General features: G+C 44.2%; 1 protein-coding gene across 1 annotated transcript in view; it reads right to left on the bottom strand.

The window, feature by feature from the left end:
* LOC135047954 (arylsulfatase D-like) overlaps positions 1 to 20,865 on the bottom strand; it is a 140,424-nt gene that overhangs the window by 72,628 nt on the left and 46,931 nt on the right. Inside the window, exons 6-7 of the mRNA XM_063955488.1 lie at positions 19,967 to 20,390; positions 5,256 to 5,392 (exon numbers count right to left, since the gene is read on the bottom strand). Coding sequence (XP_063811558.1) covers positions 5,256 to 5,392; positions 19,967 to 20,390 — 561 coding nt within the window. The remainder of the gene's footprint in view (positions 1 to 5,255; positions 5,393 to 19,966; positions 20,391 to 20,865) is intronic.

Genomic DNA, 20,865 nt, shown 5'->3' on the forward strand with positions numbered 1-20,865 from the left:
TCCAGTGTTGGGAAGGTCAGGCATCGCAACCGACACAATTGGACTCTCCTTGTGGATTTGGGATTTCAAAGAACGCACAGTTCTTTGCGGTGCTTTTGCCAGCTTGAGTCTTTTCAGTTTTCTAGCGAGAGGCTGAGTGCTTCCATCCTCATGTGAAGCTGAACCACTAGCCATGAACATAGGCCAGGGCCTCAGCCGTTCCTTGCCACTCCGTGTGGTAAATGGCATATTGGCAAGTTTACGCTTCTCCTCCGACAATTTTATTTTAGGTTTTGGAGTCCTTTTTTTTCTGATATTTGGTGTTTTGGATTTGACATGCTCTGTACTATGACATTGGGCATCGGCCTTGGCAGACGACGTTGCTGGCATTTCATCGTCTCGGCCATGACTAGTGGCAGCAGCTTCAGCACGAGGTGGAAGTGGATCTTGATCTTTCCCTAATTTTGGAACCTCAACTTTTTTGTTCTCCATATTTTATAGGCAGAACTAAAAGGCACCTCAGGTAAACAATGGAGATGGATGGATTGGATACTAGTATACAATTATGGACGGACTGCCACGGTTAGGTGGTATAAAAAAACCACGGTTAGGTGGTATATAATACAATTATGGATGGACGGACTGCCTGCCGAGTGCCGACACAGAGGTAGCCACAGCCGTGAACTACCGCACTGTACACTGGTTGATAAAGAGATAGTAGTATACTCGTAACAACTAGTATGACGACGGTATAAAGAATGAAAAAAAAACCACGGTTAGGTGGTATATATTATAATACAATTATGGTTGGACGGACTGCCTGCCGAGTGCCGACACAGAGGTAGCCACAGCCGTGAACTACCGCACTGTACACTGGTTGATAAAGAGATAGTAGTATACTCGTAACAACTAGTATGACGACGGTATAAAGAATGAAAAAAAAACCACGGTTAGGTGGTATATATTATAATACAATTATGGATGGACGGACTGCCTGCCGAGTGCCGACACAGAGGTAGCCACAGCCGTGAACTACCGCACTGTACACTGGTTGATAAAGAGATAGTAGTATACTCGTAACAACTAGTATGACGACGGTATAAAGAATGAAAAAAAAACCACGGTTAGGTGGTATATAATACAATTATGGTTGGACGGACTGCCTGCCGAGTGCCGACACAGAGGTAGCCACAGCCGTGAACTACCGCACTGTACACTGGTTGATAAAGAGATAGTAGTATACTCGTAACAACTAGTATGACGACGGTATAAAGAATGAAAAAAAAACCACGGTTAGGTGGTATATAATACAATTATGGTTGGACGGACTGCCTGCCGAGTGCCGACACAGAGGTAGCCACAGCCGTGAACTACCGCACTGTACACTGGTTGATAAAGAGATAGTAGTATACTCGTAACAACTAGTATGACGACGGTATAAAGAATGAAAAAAAAACCACGGTTAGGTGGTATATATTATAATACAATTATGGTTGGACGGACTGCCTGCCGAGTGCCGACACAGAGGTAGCCACAGCCGTGAACTACCGCACTGTACACTGGTTGATAAAGAGATAGTAGTATACTCGTAACAACTAGTATGACGACGGTATAAAGAATGAAAAAAAAACCACGGTTAGGTGGTATATATTATAATACAATTATGGATGGACGGACTGCCTGCCGAGTGCCGACACAGAGGTAGCCACAGCCGTGAACTACCGCACTGTACACTGGTTGATAAAGAGATAGTAGTATACTCGTAACAACTAGTATGACGACGGTATAAAGAATGAAAAAAAAACCACGGTTAGGTGGTATATAATACAATTATGGTTGGACGGACTGCCTGCCGAGTGCCGACACAGAGGTAGCCACAGCCGTGAACTACCGCACTGTACACTGGTTGATAAAGAGATAGTAGTATACTCGTAACAACTAGTATGACGACGGTATAAAGAATGAAAAAAAAACCACGGTTAGGTGGTATATATTATAATACAATTATGGATGGACGGACTGCCTGCCGAGTGCCGACACAGAGGTAGCCACAGCCGTGAACTACCGCACTGTACTGTGTCTGCTGCTAATATAGACTGGTTGATAAAGAGATAGTATACAATACTACTAATATACGGGTGGTCAGGCACTGGTCACCACTAGTCACACTGGCAGTGGCACTCCTGCAGCAAAAGTGTGCACTGTTTAATTTTAATATAATATTATTTATCATGTACTCCTGGCTCCTGCTATAACAACCTGCAGTGCTCCCCAGTCTCCCCCACAATTATAAGCTTTATATACAATACATTGATGTGCAGCACACTGGGCTGAGCAGTGCACACAGACTGAGTCACTGTGTGACTGTGTATCGTTTTTTTCAGGCAGAGAACGGATATATTAAATAAAACAAACAACTGCACTGTCTCTGGTGGTCACTGGTCACTGTGGTCGTCAGTCACTAAACTCTGTCTGCACTCTCTTCTAATCTACAGTATCACAGCAATCTCTCTCTCTCTCTCTCTTCTAAATCTAATCTAAATGGAGAGGACGCCAGCCACGTCCTCTCCCTATCAATCTCAATGCACGTGTGAAAATGGCGGCGACGCGCGGCTCCTTATATAGAATCCGAGTCTCGCGAGAATCCGACAGCGTCATGATGACGTTCGGGCGCGCTCGGGTTAACCGAGCAAGGCGGGAAGATCCGAGTCGCTCGGACCCGTGAAAAAAAAAGTGAAGTTCGTGCGGGTTCGGATTCAAAGAAACCGAACCCGCTCATCTCTAATCTTCAGATGCATCAGCGGATAACCCTATCTCCAAGGACAAGGGTATTTCTCCTGTGGTGGTTACAGAAGGCTCATCTTCTAGAGGGCCGCAGATTCGGCATTCAGGATTGGATGCTGGTAACCACGGATGCCAGCCTGAGAGGCTGGGGAGCAGTCACACAGGGAAGAAATTTCCAGGGCTTGTGGTCAAGCATGGAAACGTCTCTTCACATAAATATCCTAGAGCTAAGGGCCATTTACAATGCCCTAAGTCAAGCAAGGCCTCTGCTTCAGGGTCAACCGGTATTGATCCAGTCGGACAACATCACGGCTGTCGCCCACGTAAACAGACAGGGCGGCACAAGAAGCAGGAGGGCAATGGCAGAAGCTGCAAGGATTCTCCGCTGGGCGGAAAATCATGTGATAGCACTGTCAGCAGTGTTCATTCCGGGAGTGGACAACTGGGAAGCAGACTTCCTCAGCAGACACGACCTCCACCCGGGGGAGTGGGGACTTCATCCAGAAGTCTTCCAAGTGATTGTAAACCGTTGGGAAAAACCAAAGGTGGACATGATGGCGTCCCGTCTCAACAAGAAACTGGACAGATATTGCGCCAGGTCAAGGGACCCTCAGGCAATAGCGGTGGACGCTCTGGTAACTCCGTGGGTGTTCCAGTCGGTATATGTGTTCCCTCCTCTTCCTCTCATACCAAAAGTACTGAGAATCATAAGAAGGAGAGGAGTAAGAACGATACTCGTGGCTCCGGATTGGCCAAGAAGAACTTGGTACCCGGAGCTGCAAGAGATGCTCACGGAGGACCCGTGGCCTCTACCTCTAAGGAAGGACCTGCTCCAGCAGGGACCTTGTCTGTTCCAAGACTTACCGCGGCTGCGTTTGACGGCATGGCGGTTGAACGCCGGATCCTGAAGGAAAAAGGCATTCCAGATGAAGTCATCCCTACCCTGATCAAGGCCAGGAAGGATGTAACTGCAAAACATTATCATCGCATTTGGCGAAAATATGTTGCGTGGTGTGAGGCCAAGAAGGCCCCTACGGAGGAATTTCAACTGGGTCGTTTCCTACATTTCCTGCAAGCAGGATTGTCTATGGGCCTAAAATTAGGATCCATTAAGGTTCAAATTTCGGCCCTGTCGATCTTCTTCCAGAAAGAACTGGCTTCAGTGCCTGAAGTTCAGACGTTTGTCAAAGGGGTACTGCATATACAGCCTCCTTTTGTGCCTCCAGTGGCACCTTGGGATCTCAATGTAGTTTTACGGTTCCTAAAATCACATTGGTTTGAACCACTTGCCACAGTGGATTTGAAATATCTCACATGGAAAGTGGTAATGCTGTTGGCCCTGGCTTCAGCCAGGCGCGTATCAGAATTGGCGGCTTTATCCTATAAAAGCCCTTACCTGATATTTCATTCGGATAGGGCGGAATTGAGGACTCGTCCTCAATTTCTCCCTAAGGTGGTTTCAGCGTTTCACATGAATCAACCTATTGTGGTACCTGTGGCTACTAGGGACTTGGAGGACTCCAAGTTGCTGGACGTAGTCAGGGCCCTGAAAATATATGTTTCCAGGACGGCTGGAGTCAGAAAATCTGACTCGCTGTTTATACTGTATGCACCCAACAAGCTGGGTGCTCCTGCTTCTAAGCAGACGATTGCTCGTTGGATTTGTAGTACAATTCAACTTGCACATTCTGTGGCAGGCCTGCCACAGCCAAAATCTGTAAAAGCCCATTCCACAAGGAAGGTGGGCTCATCTTGGGCGGCTGCCCGAGGGGTCTCGGCTTTACAACTTTGCCGAGCAGCTACTTGGTCAGGGGCAAACACGTTTGCTAAATTCTACAAATTTGATACCCTGGCTGAGGAGGACCTGGAGTTCTCTCATTCGGTGCTGCAGAGTCATCCGCACTCTCCCGCCCGTTTGGGAGCTTTGGTATAATCCCCATGGTCCTTACGGAGTTCCCAGCATCCACTAGGACGTCAGAGAAAATAAGAATTTACTTACCGATAATTCTATTTCTCATAGTCCGTAGTGGATGCTGGGCGCCCATCCCAAGTGCGGATTGTCTGCAATACTTGTATATAGTTATTGTTACAAACAAATCGGGTTGTTTATTGTTGGAAGCCATCTTTTCAGAGGCTCCTACGGTTATCATACTGTTAACTGGGTTCAGATCACGAGTTGTACGGTGTGATTGGTGTGGCTGGTATGAGTCTTACCCGGGATTCAAGATCCTTCCTTATTATGTACGCTCGTCCGGGCACAGTATCTTAACTGAGGCTTGGAGGAGGGTCATAGGGGGAGGAGCCAGTGCACACCAGCTAGTCTAAAGCTTTTACTTTTTGTGCCCAGTCTCCTGCGGAGCCGCTATTCCCCATGGTCCTTACGGAGTTTCCAGCATCCACTACGGACTATGAGAAATAGAATTATCGGTAAGTAAATTCTTATTTTATTACATGCAATTAAATACTGCATGCATAATAAAACTATTACTTACCAACCATGAAGTCCATTTCTTCAACATTATCCCCATAAAGTCCATGTTTGCTCTTCCCAGTAAAAGCTTTTGTGGAAATCAATGGAGTGTGAACGTGGAGAAAAGAAACGACCAACAGAAATGGAACATTTTTATTTCTGAAAAAAAGGTTGTAATAATATTAAATGCAATGAAAGGCGCAATAAATCAATGTAAAGACTACTTATAAACTAAGTATTAAAGCATAATGCATTTTGATTATAATATCTGTGATACTGTAAAGTACAGTACATGTGTTATTTGACACAAACTATTCTTTAGAAATGTCACAATAATAATACAAATGTACTCAGATGTTGCTGAGAAAAAAAGGACTTTAAAATTGTGGGGAAATCTTTCTAAAACATTCGTGATTTTAAATTTGATGAAATCTATATAATTTTAAATGATTAAGAATACAAGTGAGCCACACCACTATAGTTAATTATGACGTGATCGAGTACAACATACAGTATAAGAAAGTTCAGTCCTTGTTTCACACACTATGGGGATTCTATTATCAGGAAGACAGACACGGAACTCTGCTACCGGGACCGTGATCGCCATATGGTCTGTTGTCTCCCGGGTGCTCGGGTATGGCACATCACCGACCAGGTTGACAGATTGTTGGGAGGGACTGGTAAAGATCCGGCTGGCTTGGTGCATGTCGGTACCAATGACAAAGTTAGTGGTAGGTGGGGTGTCCTTTAGAAAGACTATAGGGAATTAGGCAACAAACTTAAGGCAAGGACATCTAAGGTAATATTCTCTGAAATATTACTAGTGCCACACGCTAGCCCAGGGAGACAGAGGGAGATAAGGGATGTAAATGTGTGGCTTAGAGACTTGTGTAGGAAGGAGGGGTTTGTGTTTTTGGAACACTGGGTGGACTTCTCAGTCAGTCGTCATCTTTTCTGTTGTGATTAATTGCACCTGAATGAGGAGGGGGCTGGGGGGCAAGATGGTTAGAGGGTTGGAGGAACTTTTATACTAGGAGCCTGGAGGGACGGTTTAGCTAGAAGCTACGGGTCAAATAGTGAGAATAGCAAGGATGGGGGTAGTGAACAAAATGGGGGTGGTGAAGGAGGGAGGGAAAGTTCAGCCGGCAAGGGTAATTGCAGGGGTATTGACACAGGAATTACCGACAAAGGTATTGCCCTTGTTCTCCTTAAATAATTAACTTATGAATATGGTTCAACAGTACGGTATATAGAAAATTATGTCCACAGCATTAGGGAAAATACCTTCATCAGGGGGGGGGGGGGGGGGGTGTTTAGAAAGACCTAATAGGTCAAATGGGGATAGTATTAAAAAAGGCTGATTTAAGTATGATGGGGTAGCTAAGGGAGGGAGGAGAATAACAGTCGGTAAGAGTAATTCTAGAAAGGCACTTGTAAGTAAGGATAACATACCATTAAACAAATGGGCAAGGGAAATATTAAGCTAAAATGTATGCTTGTGAACGTAAGAATCAATATGATATTATAGGTATTACGGAAACATGGGATGATTCCCACGACTGGGTTACAAATTTGGAGGGATATTCACTTTTCAGGAGGGATAGGGCTACCAAAAGGGGAGGAGGGGTATGTCTCTATGTAAAACCATCTCTAAAACCAAACATAATAGATGTTTTTTTACGAGGGGACTGGAGATAACGTGGAATCGCTATGGGTGGGTTGTCATCACAAGTGGGGGCATTGAAGCAAAAAAACTAGTCATTGGCACATGCTACAAACAACCAGATATTAGTGTACATAACGAGGAACAACTCTTACAGCAAATTGGAAAAGCTGCGGGAATGGGGGACATCCTAGTAATAGGGGAGTTCAATAACCTGATATAAATTGGAGTAACAATTCATGTGTTAAAGATAGGAGCAGCAGGTTTCTAAACACATTAAAGGATCAACACTTGTCTCAATTAGTCGAGGACCCAACCAGAGGTAATAATATCCTGGACCTAGTTATTACCAATAATGTGGACATTATATCAAACATTATAGTTGGGGAGACATTGGGAAACAGTGACCACTATATGATCAGATTTGACATCAGTTTCAAGAAACATAGCTATATAGGAACAACTAAAACATTTAACTTTAGAAAAGCTAACTTCAATATGCTGAGACAGGCACTAAACAACATTGACTGGGAAGTTTTGTTTCAGGTTAAGGACACTTTGGAAATGTGGGATGCTTTAAAAGGGTTGCTTAATAGCAATATTCACAAATTCATTCCCATGGGCAATAAAAGCAGGAGAGCTAAACACAAACCAATGTGGCTGAATAAGGAGGTAAAAAAAGAAATGGCTAATAAGAGGCGTGCTTTCAAAGCATTTAAATCAATTGGAGGGGAGGAGGCATTCCAGTATTACAAGTAATGCAATAAAAGATGCTAAAAGGTAATAAGAGCAGCTAAAATTGTGAGCGATAAGCAAATCGCTATAGAGAGTAAAGCCAATCCTAAAACGTTTTATAAATACATAAACAGTAAAAGGTAAAAAAAATGGAGAACGTAGGCCCATTAAAAGATGATCTGGGAGCCTTGATAAATGACGACAAAATAAAAGCGGATATACTGAACAAGTTTTTTTCATCCGTATTCACCAGGGAGGATCAGAAGGTGATAGTAGTGCATAACGACAGTGAATGTAATGACTCTTGGCTAAATGCTTGTTTAAGTGAGGAAGTAGTCCTGGAGATACTAAGCAACACAAAGATTAATAAATCACCGGGCCCAGATGGTTTTCACCCGAGGGTTATTATGGAGCTTAAGGCACAGCTACCAAAACCCTTATACTTGATTTTCTATAGTTCAATTAGATCTGGTATGGTACAGAGGGATTGGCGTATAGCTGAGGTAGTGCCATTATTTAAAATGGGATCTAAAACTCATCCTGGAAACTATAGACCAGTTAAGGTAACCTCTATTGTGGGTAAATTATTGGAAGGAATTTTGAGGGATAACATAGACGATTATCTGCGGAATAAGTTTATTAGCAAGAGTCAGCATGGGTTTGTGAGGGACAGATCATGTCAAACTAACTTATTTAGCTTCTACGAGGAAGTGAGCGATAATCTCGACCAAGACAAAGCAGTGGATGTGGTCTTTTTAGATTTTGAAAAAGCCTTCGATACAGTGCCTCACAGGAGACTAATCATCAAATTAAGAGAACTTGGACTAGGAAATGCTATTTTTACATGGATAGGTATTTCGCTGTATAACAGGGTACAACGAGTAGTGGTCAATGGAATGTTCTCCAGCTGGGCACTAGTAGTCAGCGGAATACCACAAGGGTCCATACTTGGCCCGCTACTGTTCAATGTATTTATTAATGATCTTAGAATAGGCCTGGGAAGTACTGTGTCAGTCTTTGCAGATGATACTAAACTGTGTAAGGTAATTAATTCAGAAATCGATGTGGAGTCCCTACAGAATGACTTACTTAAACTTGAAACCTGGGCATCTAAATGGGGAATGAGGTTCAATACTGAAAAATGCAAAGTTATGCACTTTGGGATTAAAAACAAACTTGCATCCTACACACTTAATGGGGAAAATATAGTGGTAGCAGTAGTGGAGAAAGATTTGGGGGTGCTCATAGATAATAGGTTTAATAACAGTACACAATGTCAAAATGTAGCAAAGAAGGCAAATAAAGTCCTTGCGTGCATAAAACGGGGTATTGAGACAAGGGACGAGGATGTAATCCTGACTCTGTATAAATCATTGGTACATCCGTATCTGGAATAGTGTGTTCAATTATGGGCACCATATTATAAAAAAGATATCGGGGAACTCGAAAGAGTTCAAAGGCGCGCTACTAAGCTGATTAATGGGTTAGAGACACTGGAGTATGAGGAAAGGCTTACTAGGTTAAATATGTATTCCCTTGAAAAGAGGAGACTAAGAGGAGACATTATTAATATCTTCAAATATTTAAAGGGTCAATATAAAGAGTTAGCAGGAGATTTGTTTGTTAATAGATTTCTGTATAGGACACGTGGGCACTCACTGAGGCTAGAGGAGAGAAAATTCTGTACAAAACGTAGGAAAGGGTTCTTCACCGTAAGGGCAATAAGGATTCCCTGCCTGAGAAGATAATAATGGCGGTCTCTGTAAATGCATTTAAAAATGGATTGGACAGTTTTCTAGCTGAAAAAAGTATCCAAGGCTATAGCATTTAATATACTGACATTATGTATATGGGAATGATACGAAATATAGTTGTCAATAGATACAAAACCATTATTTCGGCTGGTGCATTATTGTGAATTGCTTAATACAGAATACAGGTTGAACCCGATGGGCTTTTTGCCTCTTTTCAACCTCATTAACTATGTTACTATTATTATTGCCCTTCTCCTACATGCCACCCAAATCTCTATTTTATGTCATCATTAAAATAATTTAGCTGTGCCCTGTGTATTCATCATTCAGTGCCGTAACTAGACTTCTTGATGCCCTGTGCGAGAGAGGGAACTGGCGCCCCCTCCCCCCCCCCCCACACACACACACCTTTCCGATAGGGACATAAGGTGCATGCCTCAAGGGGAAGGAATTATAAAATTGACCCCAGAGAAAGCCCATGCTATGATGCCCCTTACCACATGTGTGTGTGTGTGTATATATATATATATATATATATATATATATATCACACATATTTATAGGACGCTGCAAAAAAATGGATTTGTGCACAAATCTACTTTTATGCACTTGGATTGAGAGCTCGTTGTTATTCAGTTACAATATCCTTTATTAAATAACACATTTCAATATACTGTCAAACTCAGGATTCAAACCTATAACCTGTTGAATTCTAATAAAACACCCTACTCACTGAGCTATTTGATCCTGCATAAAAACTATGAACACTATATGAAGCTCCTGGTACTTTGTAAAAATAATAATCATCATTGCAGTTGACCAGATCTATGGGGGTCATTCAGACCTGATCGCTCGCTAGCTGTTTTTTTGCAGTCCTGTATTCAAATAGTCGCCGGGCACCAAGGAGTGTAATTTAGCTGTGCAAGGGTGCGATCGCATGTGCAGCCGAGCGGTACAAAACAGTTTGTGCAGTTTCTGAGTTGCCCAGGACTTACTCAGCCGCTGCGATCACTTCAGCCTGTTCAGGACTGGAATTGATGTCACACACCCGCCCTGCAAACGCTTGGACATGCCTGCATTTTTCCTACCACTCCTAGAAAACGGTCAGTTGCCACCCAGAAATGCCTTCTTCCTGTCACTCTCCTTGCGATCAGCTGTGCAAATGGATTCTTCGTAAAACCCATTGCACAGCAACAATCCACTTTGTACCCATGCAACGCGCCTGCGCATTGCGGTGCATATGCATGCACAGTTCTGACCTGATTGCAGCACTGCAAAAAAAAGCTACTGTAGCGTGCGATCAGGTCTGAATGACCCCCTATGTTGTGTGCAGCCACACATCTAATGTCTTGCAGCCACACGCTACATACATAGATCTGCCCAGCCGCAATGCTGATAATTTTTTCACAAAGTACAAGGTGAACTTCAAATACATAGAATTCTCTAGCTTAGAATTATCTACCTTTCTATGCAAGGGCAGCTCAATGAATAGATAGTCTGACTGCAATGTCACAGGTAATGAGTTTGAATCCTGGGTGTGTGAGCATCTTGAAATGTAATAATAGACAGTGTGACTGAATTACATATAGGTGGAATGTTGTGGACCTACAGGAATGGTTTTAAGAAGTAGTCCCTGTGCATCAGCCTGCTGTTGATTTACAGACTGGTGCAGCTCTACAGCATACTTGCCTACCTGACCCTCTCCATGAGGGAGAAAATGCTCTGTTCCTGGACTTTCCTGGTAATGTATGATTGCCATCACCTGTGGTGAAACACCTTTCTTATCAATTACCTAGCTCACCACAGGTGATGGCAATCATACATTACAAGGGAAGTCCAGGAACAGAGCATTTTCTCCCTCATGGAGAGGGTCAGGTAGGCAAGTATGCTCTACAGGTATTGACAGTAGGAGCCAGGGGTGGGTCCCCCTCTCTGTAAGGGCCCGGGACACCAGTCCCCAAAGTCCCCCCTGATGGCTGCCCTGACTGCAAGTGAAAGTAATTAAAACAGATAACAGTGCCCCCTACCATGCAGTGCATGTGCAGTGCACTTTCCACACACACCTAGTTACGGCCCTGTCATCATTGTAGATACTTAAAAAGCCTGTCAACAAATTAATGCTACAGTAGTCACTTAAAACATGCCAGATGTGTATCCAATAAACATGAAGTTTACCAATACAGCTCCGATGCCAGCCTTTTCCATCCACATGACTCAGATCTTGATTTTTAGCAACATTTAAAAAAAAATAACTAGGTATTTTTTTTTGTTGGACAGATACATCTATGCAATACATGTGCCACTTATTGCATGCAGTGTTAAATCACTATAGTCCCCGACACAATCTGGGCATCATCAGAACTATCTAGTATAAACAGAGTCCAGATTTATTTCTGAATACATTTTTAACATTAATAAAAGATACATTGTACATCTCGGAACCAATCAACACTTACTGTGCCACAGGAAATACAAACCAATAATTATTGTGGTGCGGTAAACAAAACAGGATCATAAGCACATGCATTGTAAATACATCTATCAAACTACTCCATGTATACATGTGTCATCTGTAATCTACTGTAGGTTCAAAGTAAAGATTTGCGGCAGACACTTTTCGGGTTTTGTGTTTTGGTTTTGGATCTGGATCTCTGTTCATGTTTTAGATCTGGATTGCTTTTGCCAAAACCACCCTTCCAAGTTTTGGTTTTGGATCTGGATTTTTTTTTTTTAAACAACAACATAAAAACAGCTAAAATCACAGAATTTGGGGGTATTTTGATCCTACAGTATTAATAACCTCAATAACATTCATTTCCACTAATTTCCAGTCTATTCTGAACACCTCACACATCACAATATTGTTTTTAGGCCAAAAGGTTGCACCAAGGTAGCTGGATGACTAAGCTAAGCAACACAAGCGGGCGGCACAAACACCTGGCCCATCTAGGAGTGGCACTGCAGTGGCAGACAGGATGGTAGTTTTAAAAACTAGGCCCCAAAGAGCACATAATACAAAAAAAAAAAGGCGCAAGATGGAATTGTCATGAGCCCTCCCACCCACCCTTATGTTGTTTAAACAGGACATGCACAGTTTAATAAACCCATCATTTCAGCGACAGGTGGTTCCCCTGGAAAAAGCTCACCAAGTTCTCCGAATCATAGCTAGCTGCAAACCTACTACCTCCTTCTTTGATGACTTTTCACATTATGAGAAGAGGAAAGAGGAAAAGGACAGTGTCAAGAAGGTGATTAAAAATTAGAGAGGCACATGCAATCAGGAACAACACATAAGCTTTCACCTCCACTCGTATATTGGGTGTGGAATGGAATGGACTTCAACCAAGCAAATATGTAATTACCACATTACTCGACAAACTGAAAAAACAAATTTGTACACCCTTCTCCATTTTCAGGAATTAAGATAATCTCGTATTTAATGATGGGATGCAAATAAACTGGTGTATACCACAGGATCAAGATTGGATATTTTCACCTCCACTGAGTCAGGAGACTTATTTTGTGAAAATCTCGTGGGTTTCTTTTTTTCCATTTTCTTATTGCATTTGTAGTTACATGTTTTGTGGCAGATGCCTTATTTTTGTTTTTCACAGCTCCCAGTTACATGTATGTGAACATACCTGTGTGTCCCAGTTACACGCATATGAGCATACAGTACTTGTGTGTCTTGTTTATTTTATTCATATTTTATTTTTAAATAAAGCAGCCCCTTAGATGTTTTAGCAGCCCCTCCTGAGCCCGCACAGCAGCCCTTAATGGGGCAAGTTCAGTTTGGGTGGGTTCGGTAAAGTACTAATCAGGACTGTGCAGTGAATTTTTTTATTATTGAGCCCCTGCCCTAATGGAGCTTACCACTCTAGTCAAAACTCATTTCCTATTACAAGTAGGACTGTGGGAGGAAGCAATGCTAACCTCTGTGCCAACAGCATGCCTTAGCCTTGCAAGCCAGACATCTTCCTGGCTGTAAGCCACCATGAGACTCCATACTGGACCTTATTCAGTAACTGTTTGTGCTTCGCAGGAGCTCCTGGCCCATCTAGTACTGCAGTGCAATGGAAAGCTGATACAATGCAAGATCACTGAAACTCTGTTCTTCTAACACCGCTAGTTCTTGCGAAAACCCTACGCAGCTCTTAGGAAAAGAACCCTGTACATCAAATGTGCATCTTGTAAATAATCCCAAAATGTGGCATATTAATAATAAATCAAAATTAAGGTTGAATAATTGGAGCCATTCATTTGAGTGAGTCCCTAATATGAAATAATTGAGAAGAACCTCTCTCTAATGCTGGGTACACAGTGCACACTAGAAGATGTAGATGAGCAGGTTCAGGGCACCCCTGGAATTATATGGCAGACATAAAGTCACAGGTGTGTTTTGAAAATCTAGTTTTCCCCGGCAGTTGCGCTGAATTATGAATTTGTCTCTTCTGAGACTGACTGACTTTGTCCACAAATGTGGTCTCATTGGAAAACACTTTATCAAAATTGCAATTTCGATTTCCACCTTTGTGGCTATATGTTTTCACAAATCTGGTTGTGATGTTGACACTTGTTTCATATTCTGCTCTAGGCTTTAATTTAAACTGCAGATAGGCAGCATCCCTGGAGAATTACACAGCACAGCAGACAGGCAACAGCACCCCTGGACTTTACTGGCAGTGTGGCAGCATCCCTGGACTTATGTGGCAGACAAAGAAGATGTGCAAGATGGATTTGTCCTTGGGCACTATCACCACCCTTATGTTGAATAAACAGGACATGCACACCGGCAGACCGCAAAATGGTGAAATTGACACGATAGATAGAGACAAGACAGGGCCGTTTCTTGGGGCAGGCGAGCAGTGCAACCGCACTGGGCGCCCGCCGCGGCACTAACTGTGGCTCCCTGCTTCCCCCTCCTATTTCTCCCCGAGTAACTCGCTCGGGGGGCGGAGTTTCACGGAATGACGTGGTTGCGCCGTTACGTCACGACGCAACCCCCTCACTCCGCGAAACTCCCCCCCCCCCTGAGCGGAGTACAGAGGGGGATCCAAGTTAGGAAGAGGGAAAGGCCGGCGCGAGGAGCGACTGGTGAGGCGGGCCGAAGAGCGGTAATCACCTCTGTAAGTGTTCTCTCTCTCTCTCTCAATGTGTAAAATGGGGACACCTGCCCTAATGTGTGAAATGGGGAATCTTGCCTGCCGTAGTGTGGGGATTTAATGTATCAAGGGCATTGCGGTGTGTGGTATAATATGGTGGAATTTTTTTTCCTGATCTGTTGGAGCAGGGTCAAAAACTGGATTGTGAGGTAGTCTTTTCAGACGAGGCCATGCCCCTTTAAATGAGGCTACACCCATTTAGATGAGGCCATGCCCCCTTGCCGGGTGCGCGTGCAAGTTATTTTTTTTTATCTAGGTGTGTGTGTGTGGGGGGGATTTTTTTATGTCATGGGGGGGCGCATTTTTAAATCTCGCACTGGGAGCCAAATTGGCTAGAAACAGCCCTGAGACAAGATACTCCTAACGTTAGGTGATATCAAAGACGCTGCTGCATACATGCTAGAAGCTATGAAAGATATTGGACTCTTGGGTTCAAAAGCCGCTACCATGGCAGTATCAGCTCGGAGGGCATTGTGGATTCGCCAGTGGAATGCTGATGCAGATTCCAAAAGAAATATGGAGGCTCTCCCGTATAAAGGTGAGGCCTTGTTTGGAGATGGGCTGGATGCATTGGTCTCAGCAGCTACCGCAGGTAAGTTGACATTCTTGACTTATGCTCCTGCACCGGCGAAAAAGACATATCACTCTCAGATGCAGTCCTTTCGGCCCAACAAATACAAAAAGGCCAAAGGTTCCCCCTTCTTTGGTAGAGGGAAGGGAAGAGGAAAGAAATCCACAGCGTCTCCAGGATCCCAGGAGCAGAAGTCAACCCCTGCTTCTGCCAAATCTTTAGCATGGCGCTGGGGCTCCCTTGCGGGTGGGAGCACGTCTGAAGCTTTTCAGTCAGATCTGGATTCAATCTGGCCTGGACCCATGGGTCTTACAAATAGTGTCCTATGGGTACAGACAGTAGCGGATCATGCCACGGGCAAGCAGGACTTTTGCCCGGGGTGCCACCTTCTTGAGGGCGCCGCACCATGGCAAGATCCGCTGCTGATGTGCCGTGCGCCCCCCGCTGCCCGCTGCCTGCTGCCGCTGTCCCCTGCCGTGAAGGGAACTAGATGCGTAGCGTCTAGTTTCCCTTCGTGGAGAGGACGTTTACTGCGCGCACCGCACAGCAAAGGTCCTCTCCACGAAGGGAACTAGACACGAAGCGTCTAGTTTCCCTTCGTGGAGAGGACCTTTGCTGTGCGGTGCGCAATGACGTCATTGCGCACTGCACATCATTTCATCGGCGCTACTACTGTACAGGGGGCATAAGTGACAACGCCCCCTGTATGAAGGCACGCCCCCATCGCCTGCAGGGGTGCTCAAAACCCTCGAGCCGGCCCTGGGTACAGACTGGAGTTCCAAGACGTCCCCCCATGCCGATTTTTCAAATCGACCATGCCAGCTTCTCTTCCAGAAAAAGAGGCAGTAACAACGGCAATTCAAAAATGATGTCAGGATCAAGTCATTGTCCTGGTACCCTTGTCACAGCAAGGAGAAGGTTTTTATTAAAGCCTCTTCGTAGTTCCGAAGCCAGACAGCTCGGTCAGACCAATTTTAAACCTGAAAAATCTGAATCTCTACCTGAAAAGGTTCAAGTTCAAGATGGAATCTCTAAGGGCAGTGATATCCAGTCTGGAGGAATGGGGACTTCATGGTGTCAGTAGACATAAAGGACGCTTACTTGCATGTTCCCATTTATCCTCCTCACCAAGCTTATCTGAGATTCACGTTGCAGGATTGCCATTACCAGTTCCAGATGCTGCCGTTCGGACACTCCACGGCACCGAGGGTATTCACCAAGGTGATGGCAGAGATGATGGTCCTCCTTCGACAACAAGGAGTCAATATAATTCCTTACCTGGATGATCTCCTGATAAAAGCGAGATCCAGGGAAAAGTTGGTCCAGAACATTGCACTCTCCCTATCAGTACTCCAACAACACGGTTGTATCATGAATTTTCCGAAGTCGCAGTTGGAACCGACGACAAGATTGTCCTTTTTAGGGATGATACTGGACACAGAAGTACATAAAGTATTTCTTCCAGTAGAAAAGTCTCTGGAAATCCAGAGAATGGTCAAACAAATTTTGAAACCAACAAGAGTGTCGATCCATCAATGCATTTGGTTGATGGGGAAGATGGTAGCGGCCTACGAGGCCATACAGTTTGGGCGATTCTGTGCCAGAGTATTCCAGTGGGACCTGTTGGACAAGTGGTCCGGATCCCACCTACACATGCACCGGAAGATAATCCTGTCCTCCAAAGCCAGTATTCCCCTCCTGTGGTGGCTACACAGTTTTCACCTACTAGAGGGACGCAGGTTTAGGATTCAGGACTGGGTCCTGGTAACCATGGATGCAAGTCTCCGAGGTTGGGGAGCAGTCACACAGGGGGAAAGCTTCCAAGGAAAATGATCATGTCAGGAAGTCTGCCTTCACATAAACGTTCTGGGATTGAGAGCCATTTACAACGGCCTTCTACAAGCGGTACATCTTCTTCAAGATCAAGCCCTTCAAGATCCAGTCGGACAATGTAACAGCAGTCGCGTACATAAACCAGCAAGACGGAATGAAAAGCAGAGTGGCAATGGCAGAGGTGACAAAGATCCTCCTCTGGGCAGAAAGACATGCAAGAGCTCTTTCAGCAATTTTCATTCCGGGAGTGGACAACTGGGAAGCAGACTTCCTCAGCAGACACGATCTCCATCCAGGAGAGTGGGGCCTCCACCAAGAAGTCTTCGTAGAGGTGGCAAGTCTTTGGGGAGTTCCTCAAGTAGACATGATGGCATCTCGTCTCAACAAGAAGCTTCAAAGATATTGTTTCAGGTCGAGAGACCATCAAGCAATAGCAGTGGATGCACTGGTGACCCAGTGGGTGTTTCGGTCGGTATATGTCTTCCCTCCACTTCCACTGATTCCAAAAGTTCTAAAAATCATAAGAAGAACAAGAGTTTGAGCACTCTTCATTGCCCCAGACTGGCCAATGAGGGCTTGGTATCCAGATCTTCAGGAGTTGCTCATAGTAGATCCTCGGCCTCTTCCTCCTCGTAAGGACCTGCTACAGCAGGGGCCATGCATGTATCAAGACTTACCGCGGCTACGTTTGACGGCATGGCTGTTGAGCGCCAGATCCTAGCCCGAAAGGGTATTCCCAAGGAAGTCATCCCCACTCTTATTCAGGCCAGGAAAGTAGTAACGTCTAAACATTACCACCGTATTTGGAAAAAATATGTGTCTTGGTGTGAATCCAAAATGGCTCCTACGGAAGAGTTTGAGTTAGGACGTTTTCTCCATTTTCTGCAGGCTGGTGTGGATGCAGGCCTTAGACTGGGTTCAATCAAGGTCCAGATTTCGGCATTATCAGTTTTCTTTCAAAAACAATTGGCCTCCCTTCCAGAAGTTCAGATGTTCGTGAAAGGGGTTCTGCACATCCAGCCTCCATTTGTGCATCCTGTGGCACCATGGAACCTTAATGTGGTGTTGCAGTTCCTTCAATCGAGTTGGTTTGAACCTCTACAGGAGATAGAGTTGAAGTTTCTCACTTGGAAAGTGGTGATGCTTTTGGCCTTGGCATCCGCAAGGCCGGTGTCTGAGTTGGGGGCCTTGTCTCACAAGAGCCCTTACCTGATTTTCCATGAAGATAGGGCAGAGTTAAGAACTCATCAACAATTTGTTCCAAAGGTGGTTTAGTTTTTCCACATAAACCAACCTATTGTGGTGCCAGTAGCTACTGACACTTTCACTGAGTCAAAGTCTCTTGATCTGGTTAGAGCTTTGAAGATTTATGTCGTAAGTACAGCTCGGATAAGGAAAACGGAGGCTCTGTTTGTCCTGTATGCCCCCAACAAGATTGGGTGTCCTGCTTCTAAGCAGACTATTGCGCACTGGATCAGAGGAACGATTCAGCACGCTCATTCCATGGCAGGATTGCCGGTACCTAAGTCGGTAAATGCCCATTCTACTAGAATGGTGGGCTAATCCTGGGCAGCTGCCTGGGGTGTCTCGGCTTTACAACTTTGCCGAGCAGCTACTTGGTCAGGGTCAAACACGTTTGCTAAGTTTTACAAGTTTGACACCTTGGCCGATGAGGACCTCAAGTTTGGTCAATCGGTGCTGCAGGGTCATCCGCACTCTCCCGCCCGTACTGGAGCTTTGGTATAACCCCATGGTACTGAAGTGGACCCCAGCAACCTCTAGGACGTATGAGAAAATAGCATTTTAATAACTACCAGTAAATCCTTTTTTCCTAGTCCGTAGAAGATGCTGGGCACCCGACCCAGTGTATACTTTACCTGCAGTTGTTAATTTTGTAGTTACACTAATGTTGTGTTACGGTTATTTCAGCATGTTGCTGCAATTGTTCATGCCCGTTGGCGTGTGTTATGTTGAATGCCATGTTATGCGGCATGGTTGAGGTGTGAGCTGGTATGAATCTCACCATTAAATTAAAAGTAAATCCTTTCCTCGAAATGTCCGTCTCTCTGGGCACAGTTCCTATACTGAGGTCTGGAGGAGGGGCGTAAAGGGAGGAGCCAGTTCACACTCTTGAAATGTCTTAAAGTGCCCATGGCTCCAGCGGAACCGTCTATACCCCATGGTACTGAAGTGGACCCCAGCATCCTCTACAGACTAGGAGAAAAGGATTTACCGGTTAAAATTAAAATCCTATTTTCGTATTTGCAAAATAATGTGAATACGACACACAAGCAGCTTATGCTGATTAAAATGATATGCAGCATGTCTATATTTTGTGTGTGACTGTGGCTCTATCTGCATACAAAATGCTATGCTACATGCAAAATGCTATGTGTTTTCCTAGAACACACTGTACCGTACCATTTCGTATGCAAATACAGCCACAGATGTACCAAGAATTAGGCATGCCAAATATCATTTTAATCAGCACAGTCGGTTATGTGCGTCTTATTCACATAGTGATTAGAATAAGATGCATTTTCAGCAAAAAAAGATGCCAGAAGCTAACGGGGGTAGCAAGGGACTTGTCAGCTCTCTCACTCCAAGCATCTCCCGCTGTGTGATGTATTGAGACAAGTTGACATCTGTAGCACCTTCAACCACATCTGAATCAGGTCCATCTTGTATGTTTCGGGTGTAGGGAATTCGCCCCGATCATCTGCAAGATTGCCCATTGCTCTAGTGTGTACCTTGCCTTGGGGATGACAATAATGTAACACTGTTTAAGGCCCCTTTGTGAATAACTCTATCAAGTGTCTTTCTGTTAGAGGGAGTATAAAGACTTCTTTGATGTATTACACTCTGAAATTTCTATATTCTAATTCTCAAACAAGCCAAAAATCTTTAGGAGACACACATGAAGATTAGGCCACCTTGCTGATATTGCCACGTGTGGCCAATGCTACATATTTCATATACAGTAGAACCATTTTTTTCACAGGAAAGTTGACTTACCTTTCAATGAACTCCCGTGCCTCGCTCACAATCAGAGATGCACTCCTTTCTAAATTCATTGGCTGCTCCACAATTTCATGGTTTCTCATGAGTATGCAGCTCCAGTAGTGTATGAAACCATATTTTAGGTACCATGTAATGAAAAACAATAGGCCAAACAATGCACTGCAGGCAATTACTTTTCCACTGATAGAAATCATATTGGTATATCTAACAATTACTAATGTCATAACAGCAAAAGCGATAAGCTGAGTAAAAAATCTCAATTGGGCTCGAAATGGAACATCAAGTTCCAGCCATCCTCCAGGTAGGCACTCATGGATGAGGGTAAAGGGTGCACCGTAGAAATAATCAAAACCATGGCTTAGAGGATGGTGACAATAATCATTGAGCGATTTGCAGTTCATACCCAGGTGCCATTTTCCTGAAACCAAAAATAAATATTTTTTTCAGTTAAAACATAATTGAAATCTTTTGGGGGAGTTTTATTTCCTAGTATATCAATGGGGACTATGATCCGACGCCTATGTACCAAACTCAGAAAAGCACAACTTTTTGGAGTTTGGCACCATAGATTTACGCTGTCCTCAGATGGCATGAACCGCTTTAAGACTATTGAGGCTTATTCACAGGAGAGAGATTCCCACGGCCTCCAGCTGGCTCAGAAATCTACCTCAAGAAAATCATCCAATATGCCAGGGAAGTAACTCACAGAAACCCAAAGTACATAGGGGTAATTCCAAGTTGATCGCAGCAGGATTTTTTTTAGCAGTTGGGCAAAACCATGTGCACTGCAGGGGAGGCAGATTTAACATGTGCAGAGAGAGTTAGAGTTGGGTGTGGTGTGTTCAATCTGCAATCTAAATTGCAGTGTAAAAATAAAGCAGCCAGTATTTACC

Source organism: Pseudophryne corroboree, chromosome 2, assembly GCF_028390025.1.
Source record: "Pseudophryne corroboree isolate aPseCor3 chromosome 2, aPseCor3.hap2, whole genome shotgun sequence".
NCBI classification, from domain to species: domain Eukaryota; kingdom Metazoa; phylum Chordata; class Amphibia; order Anura; family Myobatrachidae; genus Pseudophryne; species Pseudophryne corroboree.